This window comes from Rhinatrema bivittatum, chromosome 11 (assembly GCF_901001135.1).
Source record: "Rhinatrema bivittatum chromosome 11, aRhiBiv1.1, whole genome shotgun sequence".
Lineage (NCBI taxonomy): Eukaryota > Metazoa > Chordata > Amphibia > Gymnophiona > Rhinatrematidae > Rhinatrema > Rhinatrema bivittatum.
The window spans coordinates 26,924,862-26,950,870 of NC_042625.1; the positions used below are offsets into that span (position 1 = coordinate 26,924,862).

Sequence of the window (26,009 nt, forward strand, 5' to 3'; positions counted from 1 at the left end):
GAGTGAGATCTGGAGATGATCATATCTAATGATTTTAAGGTGGCCAAACAGTGGATAGGGTGATGGCAAAAGCTAGAAATATGCTTGTCTATGTAAGGAAAGGAATGTTCAGCAGAAAAATGGAAGTGATATTGCCCCTGTATAGGTCCCTGGTGAGACCTCACTTGGAATACTATGTACAGTTCTGGAGACTGCACCTTCAGAAGGATGTAAACTGGTTGTAGTCTGTCCAGAGGCTGACTGCCAAAATGATCAGTGGTCTTTGTTCTAAAACATATGGGGATAGACTTAAAGATCTAAACATGTATACCCTAGAAGAAAGGTAGGATAAGGGAGATATGACAGATATTTAAATACCTCCAAGATTTCCATGTAGAAGAGGTGGGCCTCTCTCAAACGGAAGGAGGCTGTAGAGCAAGTGGTCATAGGATAAGGGTAAAAGGAGGTAGACTTGGGAGTAATCTAAGGAAAGATTTATGTACAGAGAGGATAGTAGATGCATAGAACAATCTCCCATAGAAGTGGTAGAAACCAGGACAGAATCTGGATTCAAGAAGTCATGGGATAAACAGAGGATCTCTGAAGGAGTGATAGGGATTATAAAACTGAGTAATTGGTATGGATGGACAGACTGGATAGCTGTAATGGTCTTTTTCTGTGTCATGTTTCTATGAGACCATATAGGTCTCTTCTTCAGATGTCTTATGGTATATGTTACAGCTGACCTATCTAGTTTTGAAAGTCCATTGACTTTGAATCATCTTTGAATCATTTTTTTCATTAATCCAAGAAAAGATATTGCAACCTATGAATCATCCAGTTTTCTCAAGGACCAACATGGGGCCTAGAACTCTGTACAAGTGTTTCTCTAGCTGATTCTGGCACTTAGCCAGGCTCTGAATATGCTTGAGATAAATTTGCATGCACTGCCTCCATTTCATGCAAATCTATGTCATGCATATTCATTGCAGACATCCAAATGGCTAAAAGCTTGAGAAACACAATAATGTCAACATTATAAGTTAAAAAAAACTGCACTAAAAATATTTATATATATATCCTAGTTTACAGGCTTGTCAAATGTCTAGCTTATACCTAGAGTTTTCTCTTACTTGCCTTTGGTTACTGCTACTATAGGTCGTACTCCTTTTCCAATACATACACAACTTTGGACCTGATGTTATACACAGGAAGGGCAATTTTCAAAGCCGCTTACAGGGGTAAATAGCTTGAGTGAAAATTGCTGCCCTGATAATCAGCTAAATGTACATACGGAGTTCATGATGCACATACTTTTGCTCATTAGGACATGTTTTTTGCAGGGGAGGAATATAGCACACATGACTCTTTGAAAAGTATGCACGCTATTGTCTCCCTCTCGGCTGCCTGCCCAAAAGAGCAAAGGTACAAAGTTCCACGAACTTGAAGCTAATTTCTAAAGGGAAACTATGTATGTGGTTTCCCTTTGAAAATTTGCATAAAATCTATGCTTTAAAATTGCCCATGTACTTCTACACCTATGATTTTAGAATTGCCCCCATAACATAGAAGCCATAATTGGTAGAATACTGCTCCTGGCATTATGGCTGTCCGCTCTGGTGCATAAATCTAATGTTTATTTAGCTCACAACTCAATTATTAGCATAAAAACTGTAGCAGCTTTGTCAGACAAAAAGAAACTGTGAAACAATAGATCTCAAGATAAGATCAGAGGATGTTAGTTTCCAGAGTAACATACAGTAGCACTTCACAAAATAAATGGTGGTGGATGCATGGAGCACCCTCCCAGTGAAGGTAGGAGAGGTAAAAAAATAGTATTGGTATTCATAAAAACTTGCAACAAGAACCGAGGCTGTGTGCCTGAAGTGAAGAGGTGGTAAACCAGAGGCCAGATAGGATCTGCATTAGGAAGTGGAAAAGGCAAACTAGGACAGTCCTTATCGACCATCATATTCATCAACTTCTTCTGTGCTAACAATTTCAGATTGACTCAAATGGCATTTTGCTTTCTGCAGAGTATCAAGGTGACCACTCCATCCCACCTTTCTTAAACAAACAGTGCATTGTAAAATATTTTTTTTTTGATGATTAAAAAAACCTTTTAAAAAATCTGTGCAGGGAAGGCTCTAAGATGGCCGCCAGGTAAAGACGCTGGGGAAAATCTCTTATGGCGTTCCTATTGATATCTTCTTATTTCCTGTACTATTATGCCCCACACGAAACGCAAAGCGAAGCTGAGGGGCAACGACAAGTTCCCCCTCATGCGACCACCTACAGCTACATATAGAAGGTTTTTTCGCAGCTGACGCAACCCAAATGCCGAGAAGTGCGGTCGCTGAAGGGAGATCCGAGGAGCGGGATCTCTCCCTTCTGACCGTGGATACAACTTTAAGCCCCGGCGTGCCGGATAAACCCGTTCCCCCAGGCCTGACAACGCCGAGGTCCGAGGAGGAGACTGCGTTTTCCCCTGTCAAGGTACAGGGGTCTTTAGAAGAACTGCAGCAATATCGGGAGACCCTGGGAGAAAATTCAGGGCTCCGGATCACCCTCTATACGGTGAAGGGAAAAGTAACCGAAGAACAACGGCTACAACAGTACCCTCGCGTTGAGAACGGGATGGATACTGCAGGAACATCGCAGCAAGGTAGGGGAACGGGCACAAGTGGGAGCAGGGGGTGAAGAGAAGCCAAAAGCTCTGGAAACTGAGTTGTTAAAATTTACAACATTACCCATAACTTTGGAAGGAATATGTGGGGCACGGAAATCAATTGAGTCCTCTCTGGCTATGCTCTACCGGACCATAATGGATACCGAAAATCAAGTTTTAATAAACACTAATTTACTGTCTACTTATAATCAAAAAATGGAAGATATAGATAAGAGATTTACTGTTACAGAAAAAACAACTCAAAATCTGATTAAATCAGATCTGATAGTAAATAGAAGATTGGAAACCCTTGAAAATGCCTCAAATTTGCAACTTAAGAGTGTTAAATTTCCCCGTGATCAGGCTAATCTCTCCGTTGGAATTATTTAAAACCTATATGTTAAAAATATTAAATATTCCTGAATCTGCATTACCTGTAATTACAAAGATTTATTACCTTCCTCAAAACGCTTCCAGGGAACATGAAGAGAGAGAACAACCTGTTCATTTGGACATTTCTGAAATTTTGGAACTTCTAATGAGACAGAAATAGTACAGAGGAGACCTGCTTTAGTCACATTTGCATTTATTTCGGAATGCAATAATATCTTGAAAATGTTTTTCCGTAATAGGCAAATGCTTTTTTACAGTAAAAAGGTCTGGGTTTACCCAGATCTGACCAGATCTACACAGATCAAGCGAAAAAACTTTCTTGAGTTGAGAACCGAAGTATTGAAAATTGGAGTGAAATTTGTTTTATGTTATCCATGCAATTGTGCTATAAATTATAATAATGCTAACTATTCCTTCTTTGAAATAGATCAGTTAAGAGCTTTTTTTGGAAGCTCATACCCTGGAAAGCACACATGTGAATCCGTTAAATGAGTAGTTATGTCTAATACTTGGCGACCTGAACTATCTTTAATATGTATATTGCTTTCAATTTAGTGCTTCTATTTTCTTGTCCTCCCACTATTTCTTTTATTTAAGTACAAAGAGTGAAATGTAACTTTCATTTTTCTATAAGTTTATTACTAATTTTGAATTGTACTGTATTTCCATAGCAGGATTTATGCTTGTTATATTGTTAAAATTTTGAAAATTAAAAATTAAAAAAAAAATGTGCAAAACTAAGGGACATTCTTAAAGAGCCCACACAGCACACAGCCTGCAGGTGCTTTTATATCCGCGGACATTAGCCAGAATGTTCAAAGCGGATTTATGTGCGTAAATTTACTATGAATATTTGTGGCGCAAATGTGCACACACAAGAGTTAGGCTTGCGCATGAATGGAAGAATAACTGTGCAATTAAGTTCTGTCTTCCCCTGCCTCCCCAGACTGCCAGTTCATTTAAATGTGCACATGAAATGGCTTATGAACGCACTTTTACACATGCAAATCCCCCCCCCCCCAGGGCAATTAAAAAACAAACAAACCCCAAAACAATTTAGGCCCCATAAAACAGGAGTTTAATCATATAAATGCTTTTGCAAATCACACCCAATGTGTGCACTGACATGTATACTTATTTCTTAAAGCATATTGCAACTGTATTTTCTAAGACAGAAGGTGAAACTTAATTTCTGATCTTCAATGTTGTTTGCAGTCAAATCTCGAGATGTCAGTCATGACTCAGAACGTGGTTACAGTTCAGAGGAAGAGAACTCTGCTGGTTACCGGAGCAGGAAGGGGATACGGCAAAGGCCAGAACCTGGTAATAAAGATTTTAGGACTGCACCTAAGCTAAACCATAAGATAGGAGGGAATAATGATAGGAAATTCTATTTGCATAAATCTGGTTTGGTGAGGATATTGAGCTCTGAATTCAGAGATACTATAAAAAAAAAATGTTTAAAGTGTACTGGTGTGAATTTGTTTTTAGCACGAGTGCAGGTTAGCAGACCCAGCTGTCTGAGTTTAACCAGGGCCCAGGAGAGGATGGGACTGGTTATTGCCAGAACAGGCACAGATAGTGGAAAATGTAAGAGCCTTCTCTTATCATTTCCAGCGCATTGACAAGTGCCTTGTCACTAGAAACTCAAATAGAGTGGTGCTGACTTTGGAATCTGGATTATCTGTCTCCATCAAATTTTCTCTGAGGCTTGGCTATCCAAATACACAGTGTTGCTCAGCATATCTTTTTATAGAAGCACTAGATGCATTCCCAAGGGAGACTGTAAAATACCTGTTTTGCTGCTACCACAGGGCAGAGGTAAAATTCCTTTGTTTCCCATTCTTAAAATAATTGCTAAATGAAACAAGTAGCTAAGTTTTGCTACATTTATTTATGCTAAGCTAGGCCACGCTATTCAAACATTGAGGCCAGTGTACTACAGTGGACTAAAATTGGCCATTATTGTGTGTAAGCTCGCATTAGTTGCCCATATTAATGATACGTAGATGAGTTTTGTGTTAATTTGCTACTGTTAAAATTATCCCCTTACATTTTAGAGATAATGTTTACGTTAACTGCGTCTCAGAGATGCAAATTTTTGCATTAATTAAGTCTGTGTTCACGTTAGTATATTTTAATTCCTGCAGTTTTTTTCCTATGTGCTAATAGGTAATGAGCTGATTTGCATAGTTTGCAGATCATTACCTCATTAGCTTAGGTTTTGTGCTAAAACTCTTGCAAGCTAATTAACAGACATTAAAAACATTCTTTGCCAACTAGAGGCCTTGTGGGATAGGCGGCTTACAAATGGAATTAAAAACAAAAAATTGCACATGAACTAGATTGTACACGCTAACAGCACTTTTAATTAAAAGTGAAATTGCGAATGCATTAGCACACTCTAGTACATTGGTCTCTATGAGTGGAATTGACAACATATGGGAGAGAAGTGTGACACACTGCTATGGATATAGAGGTAGATTTTAAAAGCCTTGCGCACGCAAAAATGGCCACATAGGCGCATAAGTCGGCCGCGCAGGAGCTATGCGAATTTTAAATAGCTGGGAAGGGCACATGTACATTAATGTACGCACGCCCAGAAAAAGAAGGCGGAAAAGGGGCAGGGCATGGGTGTTCCAGAGACTGGGCCAGCACTGACGTGCGTAACCCCTACATTTCCTCAGCCAGCTTACGTATGTTATGCAAGTAACATTGCTACAGCTCCTAAGTAGGCGTCCGATGAACATGGGGGGGGGGGGGGAGGGGAGAGAGAGAAAGAGAGAGAAACTCTTTATAAGGCTCAGCTTGACACTCAATATATGGACCATTGTAAGGGGGCACTTAGATTCGGGGTGAGATTTCGGGAGGTAGGTTGGAGTTAGGAGGCGTGTTACAGACCCATTCAGAGATATTCATTGTAAAATTGACATTAAATAATTTTAGACTTTATAAGCGATGAAAAGGAATTGATTTGTACAATGCAGCTAGCAGAGACTAGGGATGTGCAGAGGGACGCCATACGTTGCATTCGGGATTCGTATTCATCGGGGGGCGGATACGTTGCATTCGGCAAGGGGCGCCCCCCGATACGTTTATGCGTTAATTCATATTCATTTCCCGGCTAAACCTGAATTAACTACAACCCCCACCCTCCTGACCCCCCCCCAAGACTTACCAGAACTCCCTGGTGGTCCAGCAGGGGGTCCGGGAGCCATCTCCTGCACTCACACCCTCGGCTGCCGGTATTCAAAATGGCGCCGATAGCCTTTGACCTTCTATGTCACAGGGGCTACCGGTGCCATTGGTCAGCCCCTGTCACATGGTAGGAGCAATGAATGGCTGACACCATCTTGTGCTCCTACCATGTGACAGGGGCTGACCAATGGCACCGGTAGCCCCTGTGACATAGTGAGGGAAAAGGCTATCAGCGCCATTTTGAATACCGGCAGCCAAGGGTGTGAGTGCAGGAGATGGCTCCCGGACCCCCCCGCTGGACCACCAGGGAGTTTTGGTAAGTCTTGGGGGGGTCAGGAGGGTGGGGGGGTTGGTTTAAATTTGCCTCTTTAGATGGCTGAATAATTTGGCGAAGATTCGTTGTATTCGTGGGGAATCGCGATACGTTTCACTTCCCCACGAATACAACGAATATGGCCCTATACGTTGCAGATTACAAATATGTAGAGAACAAATGCACACCGCTAGCAGAGACTTCAGTGTACAAATCAATCAACTCCTCTTGTTAGAATTTTCATCGCTTATAAGGTCTAATGATGTCACATTCAGATATATTCATTGTAAAATTAACACCATCCCACCTAACCCCAACTCACCTCCCAAAAACTCACCCCGAATCTAAGTGCCCCCTTACAGTGGTCCATATAATTGAATGTCAAGCTGAGCCTTATAAAGAGTCAGTCTCTTTCTCTCTCTCCGCGCATAAGATGTGTGCAAAGCTGCAGACATACACGTGTGAAGAGTATTTTATAACCTACACGTATACTTTATAAAATAGCGCGTATCTTTGCACGTGGCAAGATATGTGCATTTATTGGCACACATGCGCGCTGGGATGGGCCATACCTTTTTAAAATGATTATGGCACATGTCAAAAAAAATCTGATGTTTGATGTGCTAGAGATAGAGACTACTATTTTTCTTAAACTGTTTGCATGTACTTCCCAGCAGGAAGTTTCCACTTGCTAACCTGTGTGTACTTGTGTAGTGCAGACTCCATGGGACCAGAAACTTTTACAGAGAAACTCCGCGGGGAGTTTCCCTTTTGAAAATGGACTTGGAGACCTGTGGGTACAAAATACAAGCTCCACAGGAGCCCAAAAATAGGCTTTCCCATATATTAGAATATGATGTGCTGTATTACATATATACATTAACATGCATTTCAAGTTTTTGATATGGTCTCACATAGGAGACATGTGAATAAAATTTGAAGCTTGGGAGTGAGCCCCTAGGTGGTGGCGTGGATCACAAACTGGTTGACTGACAGGAGACAGCGTGTAATGGTAAAAGGAACCTGCTCTGAAGAAAGATCGGTGTTAAGTGGAGGGCCACAGGGATTGGTGCTGGGACTGTTTTTGTTCAATATCTTTTTGTGAGTGACGTTGCGGAAGGGATAGAAGGTAAAGTTTGTCTATTTACAGATTATACTAAGATCTGCAATAGAGTGGACACGCCTGAAGGAGTAGAGATCTGAAGGTGGCGAAGCAATGTGACAAGCCGATAGCTAAAGCCAGAAGGATGCTGGGCTGCATAGAGAAAGGAAGGACCAGTAAGAAAAAGGAGGTGATAATCTCCTTGTTCAGGTCCTTGGTGAGGCCTCCCCTCGAGTACTGTGTTCAGTTTTGGAGTCCGTATCTCAAAAGGGATAGACACAATGGAGGCAGTCCAGCGAAGGGCGACCAAAATGGTGTGGGGTCAGTATCAGAAGACCTATGAAGAGAGGCTGAAGGATCTGAATATTACAGGGTCTCCACTGGATGAAAAAAAACACTCATGGGGTAGATTTTCAAAGGGTTATGCATGTAATATATGCACGTAACCCTTTAAAACCCCCCTGCGCGCGCCGAGCCTATTTTGCATAGGCTCGGCGGCGCGCGCAAGCCCCGGGGATACACGTATGTCCCAGGGCTTTGAAAAGGGGCGGGAAGGGGGCAGGGTGGCAGTCCGGGGGTGGTCCCGAGTCCTCCGGCACAGTGGCCTTGCCGGGGGACGGTGTACTGTCAGCTGGCCAGCGCACGCATGTTATAAAATCGGGTGTACATTTGTGCGTGCCGGGTAGCGCGCACAAATGTACTCCGCGCGGGCTCCTTTAAAAATCTGCCCCTCATTCTTTTAGTAATTTTCGTAAACCAATTAAACTTGATGATCTTATAGAACATATTCCTGCTGTTTTAGCCAATTTAAATTTAAAGAGCGTGGATGATGCATCCCAGTCATGATATGATTTAACTCATGCCCAGGCATTAAGAAGGAAATAATAGTTACTAGGAAAAGAAACAACCCTTGGTATTCACATGTGCTAAGATCTATAAAGAGAACTCTCAGAGCTAAAGAAAGAGCTTGGAGAAAACATCCCAACTCAAATTCACTGGCCAAATATCAAGCACTTTTAACTAAATATAGGACTCAAATTAATACCACAAAATGCGAATATTATGCCCATAAGATTCACGATTTTAATTTTAATCCAAAGGTCGTATTCTTTATTATACAAGATTTAATTAAGCCTTCTCAATCATCATTTTTATTGGAACCTGAGTCTAAATATGACTCTGTGCTTTTCTTTAAAGAAAAGGTTCAAAATATTTTAAATTCCATCTCTATTCAAAACCAAACATTACATTACATGATACAGTAGGTTATGCCTGGTCAGATTTTGATTTAGTTTCCTCTACACATATTATGAATATAATTAAAAAAAAATGAATCCAGCAAATCATTGCCTAAACAGTATACCCAGTAAACAGCTAAAATTAGTATCAAACGTCATCGCAAAACCTATTGCTGATATTATTAATCTGTCTTTAGAAGAAGGGAAACATTTCCACAAATTCTCAAAGGTGCCATAGTCAGACCAGTTTTAAAAAATAAAAATGCTGATATTTCTATTCTTAGTAATTATATGCCAATTTCAATCCTGCCATTTCTGTCTAAATTACTTGAAAAAGTCGTCCAACTGCAATTAAGTGATTATATTGATACAATATTCTGTTTCCGTCTCAGTACTGAAACCTTATTGATTTCCCTAACAGACACTATATTGAGAGGTATGGATTCCGGTCAGACCTATCTGCTGCTTAGACTCTCTGTTAGACTCTCAGCAGCATTTGACACTGTTAACCAAGATATTCTGCTATCTAGTCTTAAAGACATAGGTCCAACCGGTAAAACATTAAGCTGCTTTACTTCATATTTGCATGAGCGTCCTATTAAAGTCAGAATTGGTAATATGACATCACACACAATCATGATTAATTCTGGAGTTCCACAGGGTTCTTCCCTTTCAGCTAATTTATTTAACCAGTTAATCAGTTTACTGTCATTCCCTGTGTTATATGTAAAGCCTGTTCTGCAGTGGGTTATCTGTAAACAGAGGTGATGTTCCCAACGTGCCGCAGTATATAAAAAAAAATCATAAATAAATAACCTGTACATGCTGCCATTATGTAAATTTGTATCTGCTTTAGGTATTCTATGTTATATTTATGCAGACTATGTGCAGCTACTTATACCAATTGACGATTCCCTCGATAAAACATTGAAATTACTTGACATTTACATGCAATCAATTCAACTTTTATTATCACACATGAGATTAAAGCTTAATCATCAAAAACCAAAAATGATTTATCTGATTAATAATTTGGATATAAATATGTCATGGTCTTATAGAGTTGGATTACAGGATATTACTATAGTTAATTCTGCTCAAGACCTAGGGATTTATATTGATAGTGAATTAAATTTTAAGAAAAATATTATTATTATTAGAGATGGTTTTTATAAACTGCACATTTTGAAAAAATTAAAACCTCTTCTGACTCATGGAGGTTTTAGAACCATTCTACAGGCATTATTTTTCTCTAAACTAGATTATTGAAATGCTCTTCTGTTAGGCCTTCCGAATAATTCTCTCAGGCCCCTTCAATTATTGCAAAATGCTGCTGCCCGTGGGCTTAATGAAGGTACAAAATTTGATCATATCACTCCGTTACTGATGGATTTATATTGGCTACCCATCAAATTCAGAATAGATTATAAAGTGTTATGTATAATAATCAATCAGTTGAATGGCTAAATGCAGCTTTGCGAATCCATACTCCTCAACGAAACTTGAGATCAGCTTATTTATTTATTTATTTAATGGTTTTATATACAATCATCAAAGATATCACATCGGTTAACAGTAAAACAGTAAACTACGCTTAAGATGCGTTTGACATGAAACAGGCGAGAAAATATATGCATTATAAACTATGCTTAAATTGCATTGTGAACTATAATCATTGCAGATACTATATACAATGCACTACAAGTACTAAAAAGATTGCTTCAACTATATTGAGAATGCTTAAAGAATACAGAGGAAGGTTATCAATTGCTTGCAAGATTGCTTCCATTATACTGCAGGAATTGGGAGGATTGAACATCAGCTAATAAAGGTCTGCTGTCTTTTCCATCTGTGAAATTGGCACACTTATCCAAAGTTAGAGATAGAGCCTTATCGATAGCTGGACCCAAATTATGGAATTCTATCCCAATAGAACTCAGGATGCAGGAGAATTATCAAACTTTTAAAAAGGATTTGAAAACCTGGTTATTTCAGCAGGCTTATGGAGAAACAGCACACTAACTAACATTAAGGGATAAGGATGATTGAGCTGTGTTGAATTTAATTTTTAGTTTAATTTTTATCTTTTTAGTTTATATTTTTACTGATTGTATTTTGTATTGATTTTAAGACTATGACTTTGTTTTGTTTTTGCTTGTATCTTTATCATTTTTTACAAATCTGTTTTATTGTAAATTGGTATGATTGAACACAGAATATCGGTATATAAATATTTTAAATAAATAAATATGTATACCCTGGAAGAGAGGAGGTTCAGGGGAGATACGAAACAGACCTTCAGATACCTAACAGGTTTTAATGATGTACAAAAGTCAAACCTTTTCCGTTGGAAAGAAATCAGAACTAGGGGTCACGAAATGAAACTCCAGGGAGGACGACTCAGAACCAATGTCAGAAAATATTTCTTCAAGGAGAGGGTAGTGGATACCTAGAATGCCCTTCTGGAGGAGATGGTAAAGATGAAAACAGTGAAAGAATTCAAAGAGGCATGGGATAAACATTGTGGATCTCTAAAGGCTAGAGGATGGAAATGAAGAAAAGAGTACATGGGAGTAATTTGCTGGTGTAGCGGAAACTAGGGATGTGCATTCATTTTAAATGACATAAACAATGGCAACAAAATTATCTATTTCGTTTTGTTTCGAGAGCGCCCCAAAACAAAAAAAATTGTCGAAATGTAGTGGAATTTCGTGTTATTGTGCATTAATGGGACTTAGTGTGCACTACGTCCCGTTAGTGCGCACTAACTATAGTTTTCTTATTTACTGGCTTGGTGTGCACTAACTAGATGTTAGTGCGCATTATGTCCATTAGTGCGCACTACCTAATTTTCTAATTTCAGAGTTAGTGCGCCCTAATAGGACTTGTGAAGGAGACAGCCAGTGGGAATCCAGAACCATACCTCCAGCTAACAAACTGCTCCCTAATTGACACTTTTAAACTTATTTGTAACATTTTTTGTTAGTGCGCCCTAACTCAGAAATTAGAAAACTAAGTAGTGCGCACTAACGGGACTTAGTGCACATTAACATCTAGTTAGTGCACACCAAAGTTCCATTAATGCGCATTAAGCCCGAAATTAGAAAAACTGGTTAGTGCACACTAACTCCGAAATGAGGGAAACACAAAATAAATACCTCCTGAACCATTATAAAAACAAAATTTGACAGATAACGACACGAAACAAAAACGACACCAAAAAAAAAAAAAATCAGTGCACATCCCTAGCGGTTACTACCCTTAACCAATAAGCCTTGATATTGTTGATGCAACTCCAACATTGCTCTCTGTTTCAACTGCAAGGGGGAAAGGTGATTTGGGTTTAGGCAGCAAACAATGAGGGCCTGTCTTTTACAGTCTGGGGAACTGCTGTGCAGACATAAAGGGGAAAAAAATACAGGACTGCTTCTACGGCCAAGTCCATAAGCAAAGCATGTCAAGCAGCACTGAGTTTTCAAAATGGCTCATCATGCAGTAAAAATGTTTGCAGTAAATTTTGATGGGATATCATAAGACTTGGGGATAACTGCATGGAGCAGCAGTTGCTACCCTTAAGAGAAACATGGGGGTAACCTGCACAGCGGGGCAGATACTACCATAAGCTTGCTGGACAGTCTGCATGGACCATTTTGGTTCTTTTCTGCCGTCCTTTCTATGTTTCTATTCTGTAAGGGAAAATAAAGATCACTGTACCTGGGACCCATTGTCCCAGGCAGAGCACAATATGTGCGGGACAGACGACTGGAGGCTAGGCAAAATAATAGGAACTAGTTAGGTAATAGGATAGGAAGGAAAAACAAAGAGGGGGTGGTGTCGGGTAACAAGAGGAGGGAGCTGGGAAAAGGGGAAGGAAAGGGCAAGGATTAAGAAACTCAGGCTCATTGGAGATCGCAAGCCTTTATAAGGCACCCTACACCTAGGGAAAACCCCTTGGAGGTCTTCCTGGGGACAGAAGTTTCGTCATCGGGAGACCGTGGCGGGGTGACAAAAGGCTAAAGGGGACACAAAAGGAGTCCTCAAAGGGAGCATAACCTTGAGCAGTAAGAAGCCCCGGCATTTGGAGTCTACGGGAAGTACATCTCTCACTTCTACGGCAGAAGAGGGGGGCAGCAAAACCATAGAAAGCTGGATTTGTCGGCCCCGAACTTCTACGGAACGGGGCTCTGGCCAAAAACACATATCGACGGCGCCAACAAGCTAAGGCTTCGACGGCCGGGATGGCGAGCACATGGAGACAAGGCAGAGCAAACTATATGGTCTCCCCAGCCTTACATAGATGCAGTTGTTTGATAACAAAGTTGTTAGTTTAAATTTGTTGTATATGGTTTATGAAATTAAGCTTGTGCTGTGGCCACAATATATCCCATAAAAGTTATTCTACTTGATATCCAAACTTGGTTCTCTTCATTTGCGGGAAGGTATGGTGGTGGGAAGGGAGGAAGTGTTAGAAAGAAGGAGTGAACCTGCACATATTGTGTGGCAACCATGTTAGTCTACTTGAATATTTATTTGTTTATTTATTTGAGGTTTTTCTATACCGACGTTCGTTAGATACATCACATCGGTTTACATTATAACATAAAAGGTAGCAAACATTGCTTTTACAGGGAACGTTAGAACTTAATACATAAAATAGTGGCTAAAGTATAAAAGTATATAGGAATGTACAATAGAAAACTTAAAAAGAACTTATATACATATATACATGTGGTGTTCAAATGTTAGTAAAATAGCGCAGTGATTTATTGTGTGTTATGGAGTTGTAGGAGGTTTGGGGAGGGTAAAGCAGGGGGAGTGTGCAGAAAGATGAATTATGTGTATGCTTGCAAGAACAGCCAGGTTTTTAGTTTTTGTTTGAATTGTTGCGTGTTATGTAGAAATAAAGGTGTATTGGCCTTATTGAATAGATCTGTGACTAGCTTTTGAGAACTATGCTTTGGCCCCAGGAAATGATTATAGCTTAAAGTTGTTCATTGACCTTTTGGGGCGGATTTTAAAAGGCGCGCGAATAGCCTACTTTTGTTTGCGCTCCAGGCGCAAACAAAAGTACGCTGGATTTTAGTAGATACGCGCGGAGCCGCGCGTATCTGCTAAAAACCTGGATCGGCGCGCGCAAGGCTATCGATTTTGTATAGCCGGCGCGCGCTGAGCCGCGCAGCCTACCCCCGTTCCCTCCAAGGCCGCTCCGAAATCGGAGCGGCCTTGGAGGGAATCCTCTAACGCCCTCCCCTCACCTTCCCCTCCCTTCCTCTACCTAACCCACCCCCCCGGCCCTGTCTACACCCCCCCCTTACCTTTCTCCGGGGATTTACGCCTCCCGGAGGGAGAAGTAAATCCCCGCGCGCGAGCGGGCCTCCTGCGCGCCGGGCCGTGACCTGGGGGCGGGTACGGAGGGCGTGGCCATGCCCCCGGACCGCCCCGGGCCGTAGCCACGCCCCCGTACCCGCCCCCAAAACGCTGCCGACACGCCCCCGAAACGCCGCGACGACCGGGCCCGCCCCCCCGACACGCCCCCGACACGCCCCCCTCGGAGATCCCCGGGACTTACGCGAGTCCCGGGGCTCTGCGCGCGCCGGGAGGCCTATGTAAAATAGGCTTCCCGGCGCGCAGGGCCCTGCTCGCGTAAATCCGCCCGGTTTTGGGCGGATTTACGCGAGCAGGGCTCTGATTATCCGCCCCTTTATCTATACTTAAGATAGATTTTCTATGTGATATGGTTCTAAAACAAGTTTCTGGGCCCTTCAGATGAACTCCTACTGCATTTGTATGTGCAAAAGATGCAATCTAATCCAAGGTTTACCAAGCCTGTCCTGAGGATTCCGCAACCAGTCAGGATATCTACAATGAATACACATGAGATAAAGTTGCATATGCTGGATCTCCAATGCATATTAATTGTTGATATCCTGAAAACCTGACCGCCTGTGGGATCCCCCAGGACAGATTTGGGAAGCACTGATCTAATCAACCAACAACGTGTGAGCATGAAGAAGCATGTAGTGTACAATAGCATTTTTCAGACATTGATTTGAATCCAGTTAATCGGAAAGACCATTTTTATTTATAAAGAAAATAATTCTGAAAGTATCCTCACCTGGTTTCATTTACTTCTAGGCAATGAGCCAACATCTGCTCCTTCTGGGAGGGGAAATTACCCACCTCCTAGTCGTAAGCCATCTGAATCCCGAATGGCTTCCAGTGGTAGTGAGTATTCTGGTGGGGACCCTGAAAACCGGGATCACTCATACGGCAATGTGGAAAGTGAGGTCAGCAGAAGTGCTGCAGGTCAGTGAAAACCATCTTTTATTTTGGATTAGGGCTCTGTCCCTTTTCCAGTGGCAGCTTCAAAACAACATTATGCATTTTTTGTTTTTTGTTTTTTTTTTTACAGTAGGCTTCAAATTCTTCTAAATAAGTTTCCTGGGAATTTGTGGATACAAAGAAAATACTGATTTGGTGGTCCTTAAACATTATTAAACTATAATTAATATTTGGCATAGGATAGCAAATTTTGGATTATTACTCTATGTAAAGATTGCTTTCCCCTTTAATTTTACCAAGCTATTTTTGTAGTGAAATGCACACTCTAACGCATCTCCATGCTCCATGAGAAACAAATCACTTTTGAGATTACAAAGTCAGATAGAAATTTACGCAAGACTTCAAGGATAATTTTAAAACACTTGCAAGTGCGCCCATATACATAGATATATGGACGCATTCACACATGCACACATTTTATATCATTCCCACAAATGCACTCACACTATAGAAAATACGGGTAGATCTACCAACAGTATGTTCACGTATCAAAAAATGTGCTTGTATTTTAAACATAGCCACATAAGCTTTGACTTATCTGGCTGAGTGGTCACAAACATTCGGCTAAGTAGCTCTGAATAACACTTATCCAGCTAAGAAAGAAAGTCTGATAAGTGAAAGAAGAGCATTACATAGGCGGATAAGTTAAGATAGATGGATGACTGGCGTATGAAGACTTATTTGGCTAACTTACTTATCCAGCTATGTAGCGCTTTTTAAAACCTATCCGGATAAGTGGTGGCTTTCATATGCAACCATACCCTGCCTACCAGCGTCCTACTCCACAAACCAATACCTCAAATCAACGAAGAGGTAAACCACGTAACCAGAGACAACAGGCACAACAGCCTGCTACTGCAGCAAAAACAACGCCATCTTTTTAGTTACTCAGCCGCCACCACAACATCAAGCACCTCCAGGCAGAATTTGTACTTGCCTGAAAGTCTGGGAAAGAATAACATCAGATCAATGGGTTCTGGAGATAGTACATCAAGGTTACCAACTCCAATTTACGAAAAGATTGATAAGATCTATAGGGTCTTCTGGCATATGATTGCCTACGGGTAGACCCAACATAGCGACGTGTATTCGAATAAATAGGATGCGATGCTAGCGATTGTACTGCTAGAGCTTCGTCCTTTAATTTACTTACTGCTTCTTGGAATTTTTCTCCGAACAAATTATCCCCTGTACATGGAAGGTTTGTCAGCTTCTCATGTAAGTCTTCTTGTATCGAACTTGAACGTAACCATGCTAGTCTGCGGGCTGCAATGGCTGTTGCAGATGCCCTGGAAGATGTTTCATGAGCTTCGTAGATTGACCTCAAGAGGTGTCGAGAGCATTCCTCCATGTCATGAAGAGGCTGAGGTATCTGTTCCGCTATTGAGGAATGAGTACCTTTCATAGCTTGCATGCATTCATAGAGGTACTGCACCATGTAGAACTGATGTTGCATAATTCTTGCAGTTAACATCGAGTTATGGAATATTTTCCTTCCAAACTCATCTAAATATTTGTTGTCTTTCATCGGTGGAAAGTTGGTATGCAACTTTGTTTTCTTAAATCTTTGCATCGCCGACTCTACTACAAGTGATGCATGAGGCAATTGTGGTAGTGTGTATAGTGACTCTTTCTTCATACGGAATTTTATGTCTGTTTTCCTGGAAACGGCTGCTATTGTGTAAGGAGACTCCCAGGATTTTTTAAGACTGAATGTAGGATATCTTGTGGTGGAAGAGATGTTGGTTCCACCTGAGTATCGAAAATCTTTAGTAGACCGAGGGTTTCTGCCCTAGGGTCTGTCTCCTTCTGGACCTCTAGATGTAGAATGGTACCCATTTTTTGTAAGAATTTTGGGTATGTAAGGTCTTCCGGAGGTGAATATGGTTCTTGTATTTGGTCCTGCAGGTCTGAGAGACATCCCACCGATGATGGGGATGTTTGTATTGAAGGAGAATCTAAAGATGTCTCCTGGATATGAGTTGTTGATGCTGGTTGGCTGAAATTGGGAGATGTTGGTGGTTTTGCCAACTGTTGTTCAGTCATTTGTGCTTTATGTTATGTAGCATTGTCATCATCAGTATTTGTCATTTGAAATGATGATTGTAGTGTCTCGTAAAAGCCTGCTAAAGATTGAGACAGTTGGAAAAATGCTTCTCTTATATGAGAGGGCATTACCATACGACTGTCTGGTTTTTGAGCGATATTTATTTGAGGTGAAGTTGTAGGAATTTTCCTGTAGTCTATTGACTGAATTATCCCTTGATTCCTCTGAATCTGAAGAAGTGTTCGAGGAAAATATCTGTACTATTTCTTTCTTTGAGCAGGTATGAGCTTTACGAGGTGATATAGAAGTCGAAGGACTTATCTCCCATGTAGCACTCCTCTTTGGTAATTTATTACTGTGGGAGTGACTTGAATAATTGTGATAGTCATCAGATGATGTATCAGAATCTGTGGTTCCAGTCTCTGGAGAAGAGCTGTGTGAAGGGTATCGTTTTCGCTTCAAGCTCGTCTTTAATTCATTTGAATAATTATGGTTTCCATGCGCAGATTTTGATCTATGCGCTGATTTGGATTTATGCGCAGATTTATGCTTACGCGCAGATGTAGAGTTATGCGCAGATATGCGCGTATGCACTACTGTAGACTTATGCGCACTTGTATATCTGTGCGCGGAAGTTGATTCATGCGCAGTTGTAGTTGTGTGCGCATGTCTTTCTGATGCGGCGCGCACATGTGTTATCGGCGCAGATGTTTTCAGTGCCGTGCGCATAGGTTTCTTTGAAGTCGGCGCCGTACGCATAGGTTTCTTCGGCGCCGTAGTCGATTCCGGCGCCGTACGCACAGCGGTGTCCCGCGCCGTGTGCACAGGGCTATCTGGCGCCGTACGCACATGTTTTCGGCGCGGTGGTTTTCCCTGCGTCATGAGCGCCGGAAGCTGTAAGGTGTGCGCAGACTCCATTCTCTGCGCAGAAGTCTTCGGCGCCGAGGATTCCACCTCCGATGAGGTATGTTGCGGCTCTTTAGGCACTGGGGATTTTAGAGAACTCACTGGCCTTTGTCTTTTTGGCTTTACCTTACCTCCTAAAGTGGAGGACTTAGGATCCAGCTGTAAATTTTTCCTTTTCGGTGGAGCCGATGAAGTGAGCGGGCCAGGCGATGAATGAGCCTCAGACGGATCTTGTGAGGCGAAAAGTTCCTGAAGCCTGTAGGCCCTTTGTTTTAATGCCCTAGGTGACATTTTTGAACAAAACTCACAATTGTCTCGATTATGAGTTGGCCCGAGACATTTATTACAGCGGTTGTGTTCGTCCGCGACCGACATTATTTTTCCACATTGACAGGGTTTGAACCCCGGTTTTGACATTTTTTAATTCTGTTTTTAAAACTGAGGAGAGATCAGCTCCGCGTGTGATCCCGCTCGAGGAAAAAACAGACCGAGGAGATTCCGTTACTTTCCTGCGCGGGAACACACGCGCAGCCGCAGAGAGCAAAGCTCTGTTCTCTGGTTTGACAAGCTCCGCCTCCCGGGCCTGATTGGCAGATCCCATGACAGCATGGCTAATTCAGCCCTGCTATCGACGGGAAAATATACATATACATTACACCAGCTTTCAAAGTGGACTTAACGCGCACTTGTGTGCTTTGAAAATTATCCTGGGAAAAATAAGTTTGCAATTACAGCTGCTGTTTAGTACATGTAGTTTTTCTGAATTTACGAGCCCCGCCCAGATTCCACTCCCTGAAATGCCTGACCCAGTGGCGTGTAGTGTAGGCATTCACGTAATTTTCCACGCATGTTGGTAGCAGGATTTTTATTACTGAATGGCCATTTCTGCTGGTAAAGAACTATTTTACCCGCGGCAGTCCCTTTGAATGACCTCTGTACCTACATGCTAGTTTTCCCAGCGTGCCTCCAGAGCGCCTCTTTTTTTTATGTGTGGCTGAAAGCATGCACGCTGTTTAAAGGAGACAAACTTTCAGGGAGCTAAAAATCCACTTACCTGAGTATGAGCAATTTAGGGTTACTTCAATAATGTTATACTGCCTTTCCTGTAAAATCAAGGTGGGTCTATTTTTACCTCCCCCCCCCCACACTTAAATGGCTCCCAAGTCTTTGCATGTTTATTCTCCCTTCTCTCCCCCACCCCCCCAAATATTCAATGTATGGTCTCGGCACAAAATGAGCAAAACTGTATGGGTGTGACTTATTGTTTGATGCTTTTTTTTTTTTTTTTTTTTAACCTTGTGTACTCACTAGCTTATGTTTATCCCTGGTGGATAGGCTGAAGGCATCACCTTCTCAAATCACTAAGCTGGTAGTAGTTCAGACTGATGTTGTACGAGCATCTTTTTCCAGTTATCTGTGCGGTGTGTCCCTTCAACGCTGGCCTAAGGAGATGTAATGGGAACTGCTTCTTGCTCGCGCTGCTGTGACTCTGGACTATCTCTACCGTCTCCTTGACAGATTTCACAGGAAATTATTTAGAAAGCTTGACTAGCTTTCCCAGAGGAAACTAGCTATGCACCTAAAACCAGCACCCGTCATCTTGCATATGAATGCTTGCTCCATGAGAATTGTCTTTAAGGAGTTGATCTGGTTTGAGCTATTTTCGTGGGGCAGGAGGGACGATGGGTGTTTGGTGTTTTTCTTTGTATCATATCTTGTTTCATGATAATTTAATACTCCCTAAGCCGTAGTAAATTGTTGTGATGAAAACTGACCAGTTATGTAAGAACTCTCTTGAGACACGGAGAGCACACTAGGCACTGTTGTAGGCTCACTGGTAACTTTAAAAGCTGGCCCTTAGCTGAGAGCTGAGCATGAAGAATTTATTCTGTAGACTAAACACAGCTGGGAACAGGCCCAAGTCATCTCTAATATCTTCACACACATGCTGGGTTTGAAAAGAATATTTAATACAAAAAAAAAATCTGCTGGCGATGCTAATCACATCAACTGTTCTTCTACCAGATGGCTGCTTGGTTTTCACTATACATTGTTAAGAATAATTTTGGTAGGTAATGAACTACAATGCACTGAATACTGTAGTAGTTCAGTAATTCATAAGTTCCTCGAGTTACTCGGTTAACAGAGTAATTTATTTATAATTCAGCTTCGTAGCACTGAGTTTTATTTAACTTTATAGATATTATGTGGTGCAAATAATTAAAATGACTGAGAAGTGCATGCTTCCAGTGTAAAGGAAAGCAGGCACGCTTCATAATCTTCCCGTGTTTCAGTATTTTTTATCTTTGATAAGCCTGAATGTGCAGTATGTGGGGTGGGCGGAGTCTCACTGAATGGGAGGGGCTAACACTATGAAGCCAGACCGTGCTTTTTTCCCCCTCTGCAGAAAAATACTGTGGAGTAGTAAATGACCCTCTAAAAATGAAAGGGGCAGTGTTTAAAGGGATTTCCATGGGTAGACGGGCGTGGGGGGAAAAAACCTATAGAAATTGCCTTCTCCCTTTTATATGGGGAAAAGCGTTTGGATTAGGGCAGGTCTGGAAATGCATGCACAGCGATTTCGTTTTGAAATCCCTGCTGACTTTGCACCTGCAAAGTATGCAGGGTAAAGGATCCCTATGCCACCAGCCTGCCACCTGACCTGATGAAGAGTCAGATGTTATGTTAGTCCAATTAGAAACAAAAAAAGTTCTTGTCTACAGCCTGTTGCCTTTTAATTGCACATGTTCAGGTGCACTAAGACGGCAACAATAACTCATTGATTCTGGATTTTCAAAGGAAGCCTTGGTGGGAAGTTTCCCTTTTGAAAACCAGCTTGCAGGAACTCAGGTAGCACCCACAGGGACTATGAAAATTGCCTTCTTAATTAGTGCATTCTGGATTGCCTACCATAGTGTCATCTGGCACGAGGTTAAAGAAAATTCTAGAAATAGATTTATTTCAACACAGCTGTGACTATGCTGACCCAAATTTATATAGTATTTCTCCTGGGCTGCGGGATTGTGTGATTATACTCTTACTGGTTTTACGGTGATGGTACAATAACAGCTCTTGTAAAGTTGCCCAGTACTTCTGATTTTGGAACTTTTCCTCTCCTTAAAATCCGCCTTGATCCAGCACTGATAAATGGAGCAGTTACAGTTTAGTCACAAGCTTAGTTACGGTATCCGTTGGAGAATAATTCCTCTCATATTATGTACTCTGCTTGAGTTTCCACATGCAAAAAAGAGAGAGAATGTTTTATTGATGGCTGTTTTACAAGATTTTTCTCTGCCTGCTTCTTTTTTTTTTATCCTAGGTGTAAAGCGTGCCAATTCAGTTCAAGCTTCAAGAACTCCTCCAGTTTCTAACCCAAGCTCCAATATCCAGTCCTCACAGCTAGGTATATTGCAGCATTTAGGCACAATTAACACATCTTCCATCAGAATCTGTTCACATTTATCTCCTGCAACCTTTTCCATGCTTCAGAGGTGCTTTATACTGTACTGTGTTCCCGATGGACCACAAACAATTCCCGAGTCCAGCGACTTTTTACAGAAAGGTGGGAATGGGTTCAAGACAGGTGGCCAATATTCTCTTGGGTTCGGTTTGGACATCCACGTTTGAATCTCCTGTCCGACCGAGGCCGATGGGGCTCAAGTGTGCTGCAGACGTGTGAAGCACTGGAGCCCGGAAGGGAGGAAAGATGTCTCTTCTCCAACTACGGCAACTCCCGTGGTCCTTCTGCTCCTACCCCTGCAAGGGTGATTGTGTCTCTTGTCCAGAGATCTTTAAATTGCTTTAAATGTAGAAAGTGCGTATACCAGCAAGCATGGCAAGCATCTCCTATCTCTTCCAGGGGCTGCAAGACCAGGACAGGGGCAAGGACCAGCCCCGACAAACAGATTTCCTGAAAGACCAGGTAAAAGAAACCTAAGCGGTCCCAGATAAGAGACGGATTCCTGCCAGGCTGCATTTATATTTCAGGCGTAATTTTACCTGTGGTACACAATTTATTGTTGTCACCCCCATTATAATGAATATCATCGGCTCTGCCTTTACCCTCAATTTTTTTATCATCTTCTGCCCGGCTCGTCGATAGCCATATCTGATTGCTACTGATGGATCAGTGAGAAATGCAATGAAAAACGGAGCTGCGCAGAAGCAACTGAAGATGTCATTCCTTTAAAGAAATATTTACAGTATGAAGGGAGGAGTAAAGTGAAAAGGAGAAGCTGCAGGCCTTGAATTTTGAAAGAAGGCGTACAATGCCAAAATGCATCAATCTGAAATTATTTAAAATAAGGCCCTCATTTTCTACAGAAGACATTATCTTTCTAATGTTTCATAAGAGGTATGCGCAAGCACATTTTTGTGTTATTTTGTTTTTAGATCTGTTTTTCTTTCCATTTCAAATAAACGAAACAAATACAGAAAAGAAACAAAAACAAAATTTGGGGGGGGTGTCCCTGTCCCAATGCAAAAAAAAAAAATGAAAATACAGTGCGTGGGCCCCCAGCCTCCCCCAGACCCACATTCCCGAAGACGTCATTAAAATCCTTTAAAATCTTCATGGGGCAGGAAGGGTTGCTAGCTGCTGCTGCTGCTGTTTCAGAGGATGCTGGCAGACTTAAGGTCATCACTATTACTACTTTCTCCAACCCAAGCCAGATTTTAAAGATATCATGGAGGGGCTGGGGAAGGCACAGGAGGTATGTGTGTGTGTGTGGAGGGGGGGGGGTTCAGTGGGGAAGGGACCAGGTGAAAATGAATGCAATTTTCATTTTTCTTTCGTTTCATTTTAAAAGAAAGAAAATGGGAAATTTCATTAATTTCCCTTTTAGTTTTATGGAAAACACATTCCTAATATTAATGAACTCCGTCCTAAATTTGGTTTGTAACGGCCTAGGGGTGAGCAATCTGCACCGGTAATACAGTAATGGAGTCCCAGTAATGATAAAAGTTCACCGAGGGTCAGATTAATGCTCATGATGAGCGCAAGCTGCACCTCCATCGTTTAATGCATGTGCTGTTTGCTCCCACTGACTCTGCCGTCTTAAGACTTTAATTTTTCTTTAGCACAGAGAGAGCGATCTTTGAGATGCTTCTGACAGTGCTGGATGACAGGCTGATCCTGCAGAGTACTGGCTTTCTTAGCCGAAGCTGTGCTTCCATGTGATGAATTATTTATTTTCTTACTGACTGAATTGAAAAAGGAAATGAACAGCAAGAGTACATTCCTCTGAATTCCTGGGAAAGGGGTTTCTTTTAATATTATTATTATTATTATTATTATTTGGACTCAGCAGTTTTCTTCTGCTTCTTTTGGGCTTTCAACTCAGTCAGAATCGGGGCACCATAAGCCTTCATTTTTTTTCTCCTGCTTTATGTCTGCTCCCAACTTGCTTTAGTCACTGGGGCAATAGTTCTCAGCCCATGAGCCTTGCATCAGGCCTCCTTTCAGAACCCTGAAATCGTGGGCCCTGAATCCAGCCACTAGGTGTCGCCATTGCTTGATGATTGATTATGACTGACTCCCTTTCAAGGGCTATGAGTGCTGCTGCAGCATCTCCAGTCCTGGCAGCCCAGGAAACAAAGACTTGACTCGGGAATCAAACCAGGGTTTCTGGTAGCATCCCTTACGCAAGATATTCATTTTGATTTTCTGATTTGAACATTTCTGAATTTGGTCAGCGCTACCTTAACTATGGGAACCAACTGGTAAAATCTATCCTTTCACAAAGGTATCCCTAAATGCCAAACTGGCCTATTAGTAGGGATTTTTGCAAGAGATGAAACAAGGAACACCTTCCAACTCTGTTAGTGCCAGACTGGAGGAGCAGGGCCATCTGTATGCCATAACCTCTTGGCCTTGTGCAGGTAGTAACTGAGCTGACTGTTATGGTCCATGTGAGTTGACATGACACAGCCTTCTCTGACACACACTCTGTCTTTCATGGACTATTGGCTTCACTGTGCTACTACCATAGCTGACAGTGCAGTATCCCTGCTACATATTCCTCCCACATCATTTCCAGATGAATATGTTATAAAATTAACACCTAAAAATGAAAATGCCCAAAGCAAAAAACAAAACACAAACCAAAACAAACTCAACACATTTACTGTAAAATTCTGAGTAATATTGCTCGCTTCAGGCAAGATGTAGTAAAGATTTTTCCCATGGACGTAGGGAGGACAATTTTCAAAGATGTTAAACACATGTAAATCTACCATCTGAAAATTGCCACCTTTCAGGACTGTTAAGAGCATGCATAATATCCAACAACTTGTGTAGATTTTAGCCACATCGAGAAGAGGTGTCACTGGGAACACACTTAGATCGCGGGAGGAAAAACAGTACACAGAGATTGTATTTTCATCTTGTGTGCGCGGTGCTTGCCATTGGAAAACTACTTGCAGAAGAAGCAAGGGCAAACATTCATGGGTAATTTGTACATGCAACAAGTTTCAAAGAGAGAATGTTCACATTTTGTGTTTTGAAAATTGGGGCAATGACCATAGTTTAAAAAAAAAGTGGGCTGCAAACTTTATTCCAAAAAACAGAATTTGAAAATTGCCCCAAAATGGGAAAAACCCTTTAATACAGCTGGCTGTTATCTACATTAAAGGAAAGTAATTTTGTTTTATATGCTCACTTTCACAAATCTAGGATGCTATAATAAAAAAAAAAAGGTTTGACTACAGTTGTGATTTAGTCATACCTTATCTAGCTAAACTGCAATGCTGGTGGTCTCAAACTCTGCATTTTATTGTAGAGGCTGTCTATGGTGTTCCAAAATGCCCTTTTTCTTTTTACAGCGAATCAATCAATGGTGCCCGCTCAGGCAGATCCTAGCTATTCAGCAGCAGCACCAAGGGAGGAGAGAGGAGGCAGCTACTCAATGCCAGCAGCCAGAGAAGAGAGGGCTGTGCGCCAGGCTGCACCATATACGTCTGCTGCAGCTCCACCAGCACCCGCCCCCACTATACGACAACAGCAGACACAAGAGGAGGAAGATGAGGAAGCCAATAGCTATGATTCGGATGAAGCTAGTATGTACTTTGGTATTGTTAGTTTGCTAGGATTTGAAAGGGAATAATTCAATATATGAATTTAATAGCATTTTTGTTAGTTGCTCATGGATCTAGCTAGATTTATTTGCCATGTATCATACTGAAAATGCAAACTTAAAAGGCTGCCAGTCCCCAGTTGCTCCTTCCCTGCTGGCGCCAACCTTGGGGGGGGGGGGGAGGGGGATTATTCCTGCTCTATATTAATTGTGACAGTTCCCACGGATGGGGTAAGAGGCATCTAGGAGTAAGGGTGAGGGGTGCTGGAATTTTTATTTTTTTTTAGATTTGTTGGCACTAGGGGTTTTTTTCGGCAGAAGGGGAGGGGACATGGACCTGATGTGTTTTTGGTTTTTTTTTTCATTTTTATCAAAAATGAAACAAAATGAACCACAAATGAAACAAAAAATTGTAAGTGCTCATCCCCCTGATATATTGGACACATTGTCACAGACACAAAAAGGGGATGAATTAGCACAAGAAAATAGAAAACACTTACTACCTCTTAGAGAGGAGTGAGAAAAATTACAATAACATGATTTTTCAGTCTGTCTTCAATTTTTAAATGATTGGAAATGAGATTATTATTATTTTCTTTTTTTTGTAAGATTATTGTCCTGCTTTTGCATTCATTTAATTTTAGGTAAGGGCTCTCTTCACTAGCATTTGCCACAGTTCTGTTTGACTCTGCAGTTTATTATTTAAAAAATGTATTATTCACTCTATCCAAAGGTATGAGGCGAGGGACA

General features: G+C 41.5%; 1 protein-coding gene across 2 annotated transcripts in view; it reads left to right on the forward strand.

The window, feature by feature from the left end:
- RPH3A (rabphilin 3A) overlaps nt 1-26,009 on the forward strand; it is a 327,862-nt gene that overhangs the window by 257,795 nt on the left and 44,058 nt on the right. For both annotated transcript variants that reach the window (XM_029571543.1, XM_029571542.1), the window contains exons 9-13: nt 4,256-4,363; nt 15,027-15,197; nt 21,506-21,589; nt 22,046-22,108; nt 25,009-25,242. In XM_029571543.1, coding sequence (XP_029427403.1) covers nt 4,256-4,363; nt 15,027-15,197; nt 21,506-21,589; nt 22,046-22,108; nt 25,009-25,242 — 660 coding nt within the window. The remainder of the gene's footprint in view (nt 1-4,255; nt 4,364-15,026; nt 15,198-21,505; nt 21,590-22,045; nt 22,109-25,008; nt 25,243-26,009) is intronic.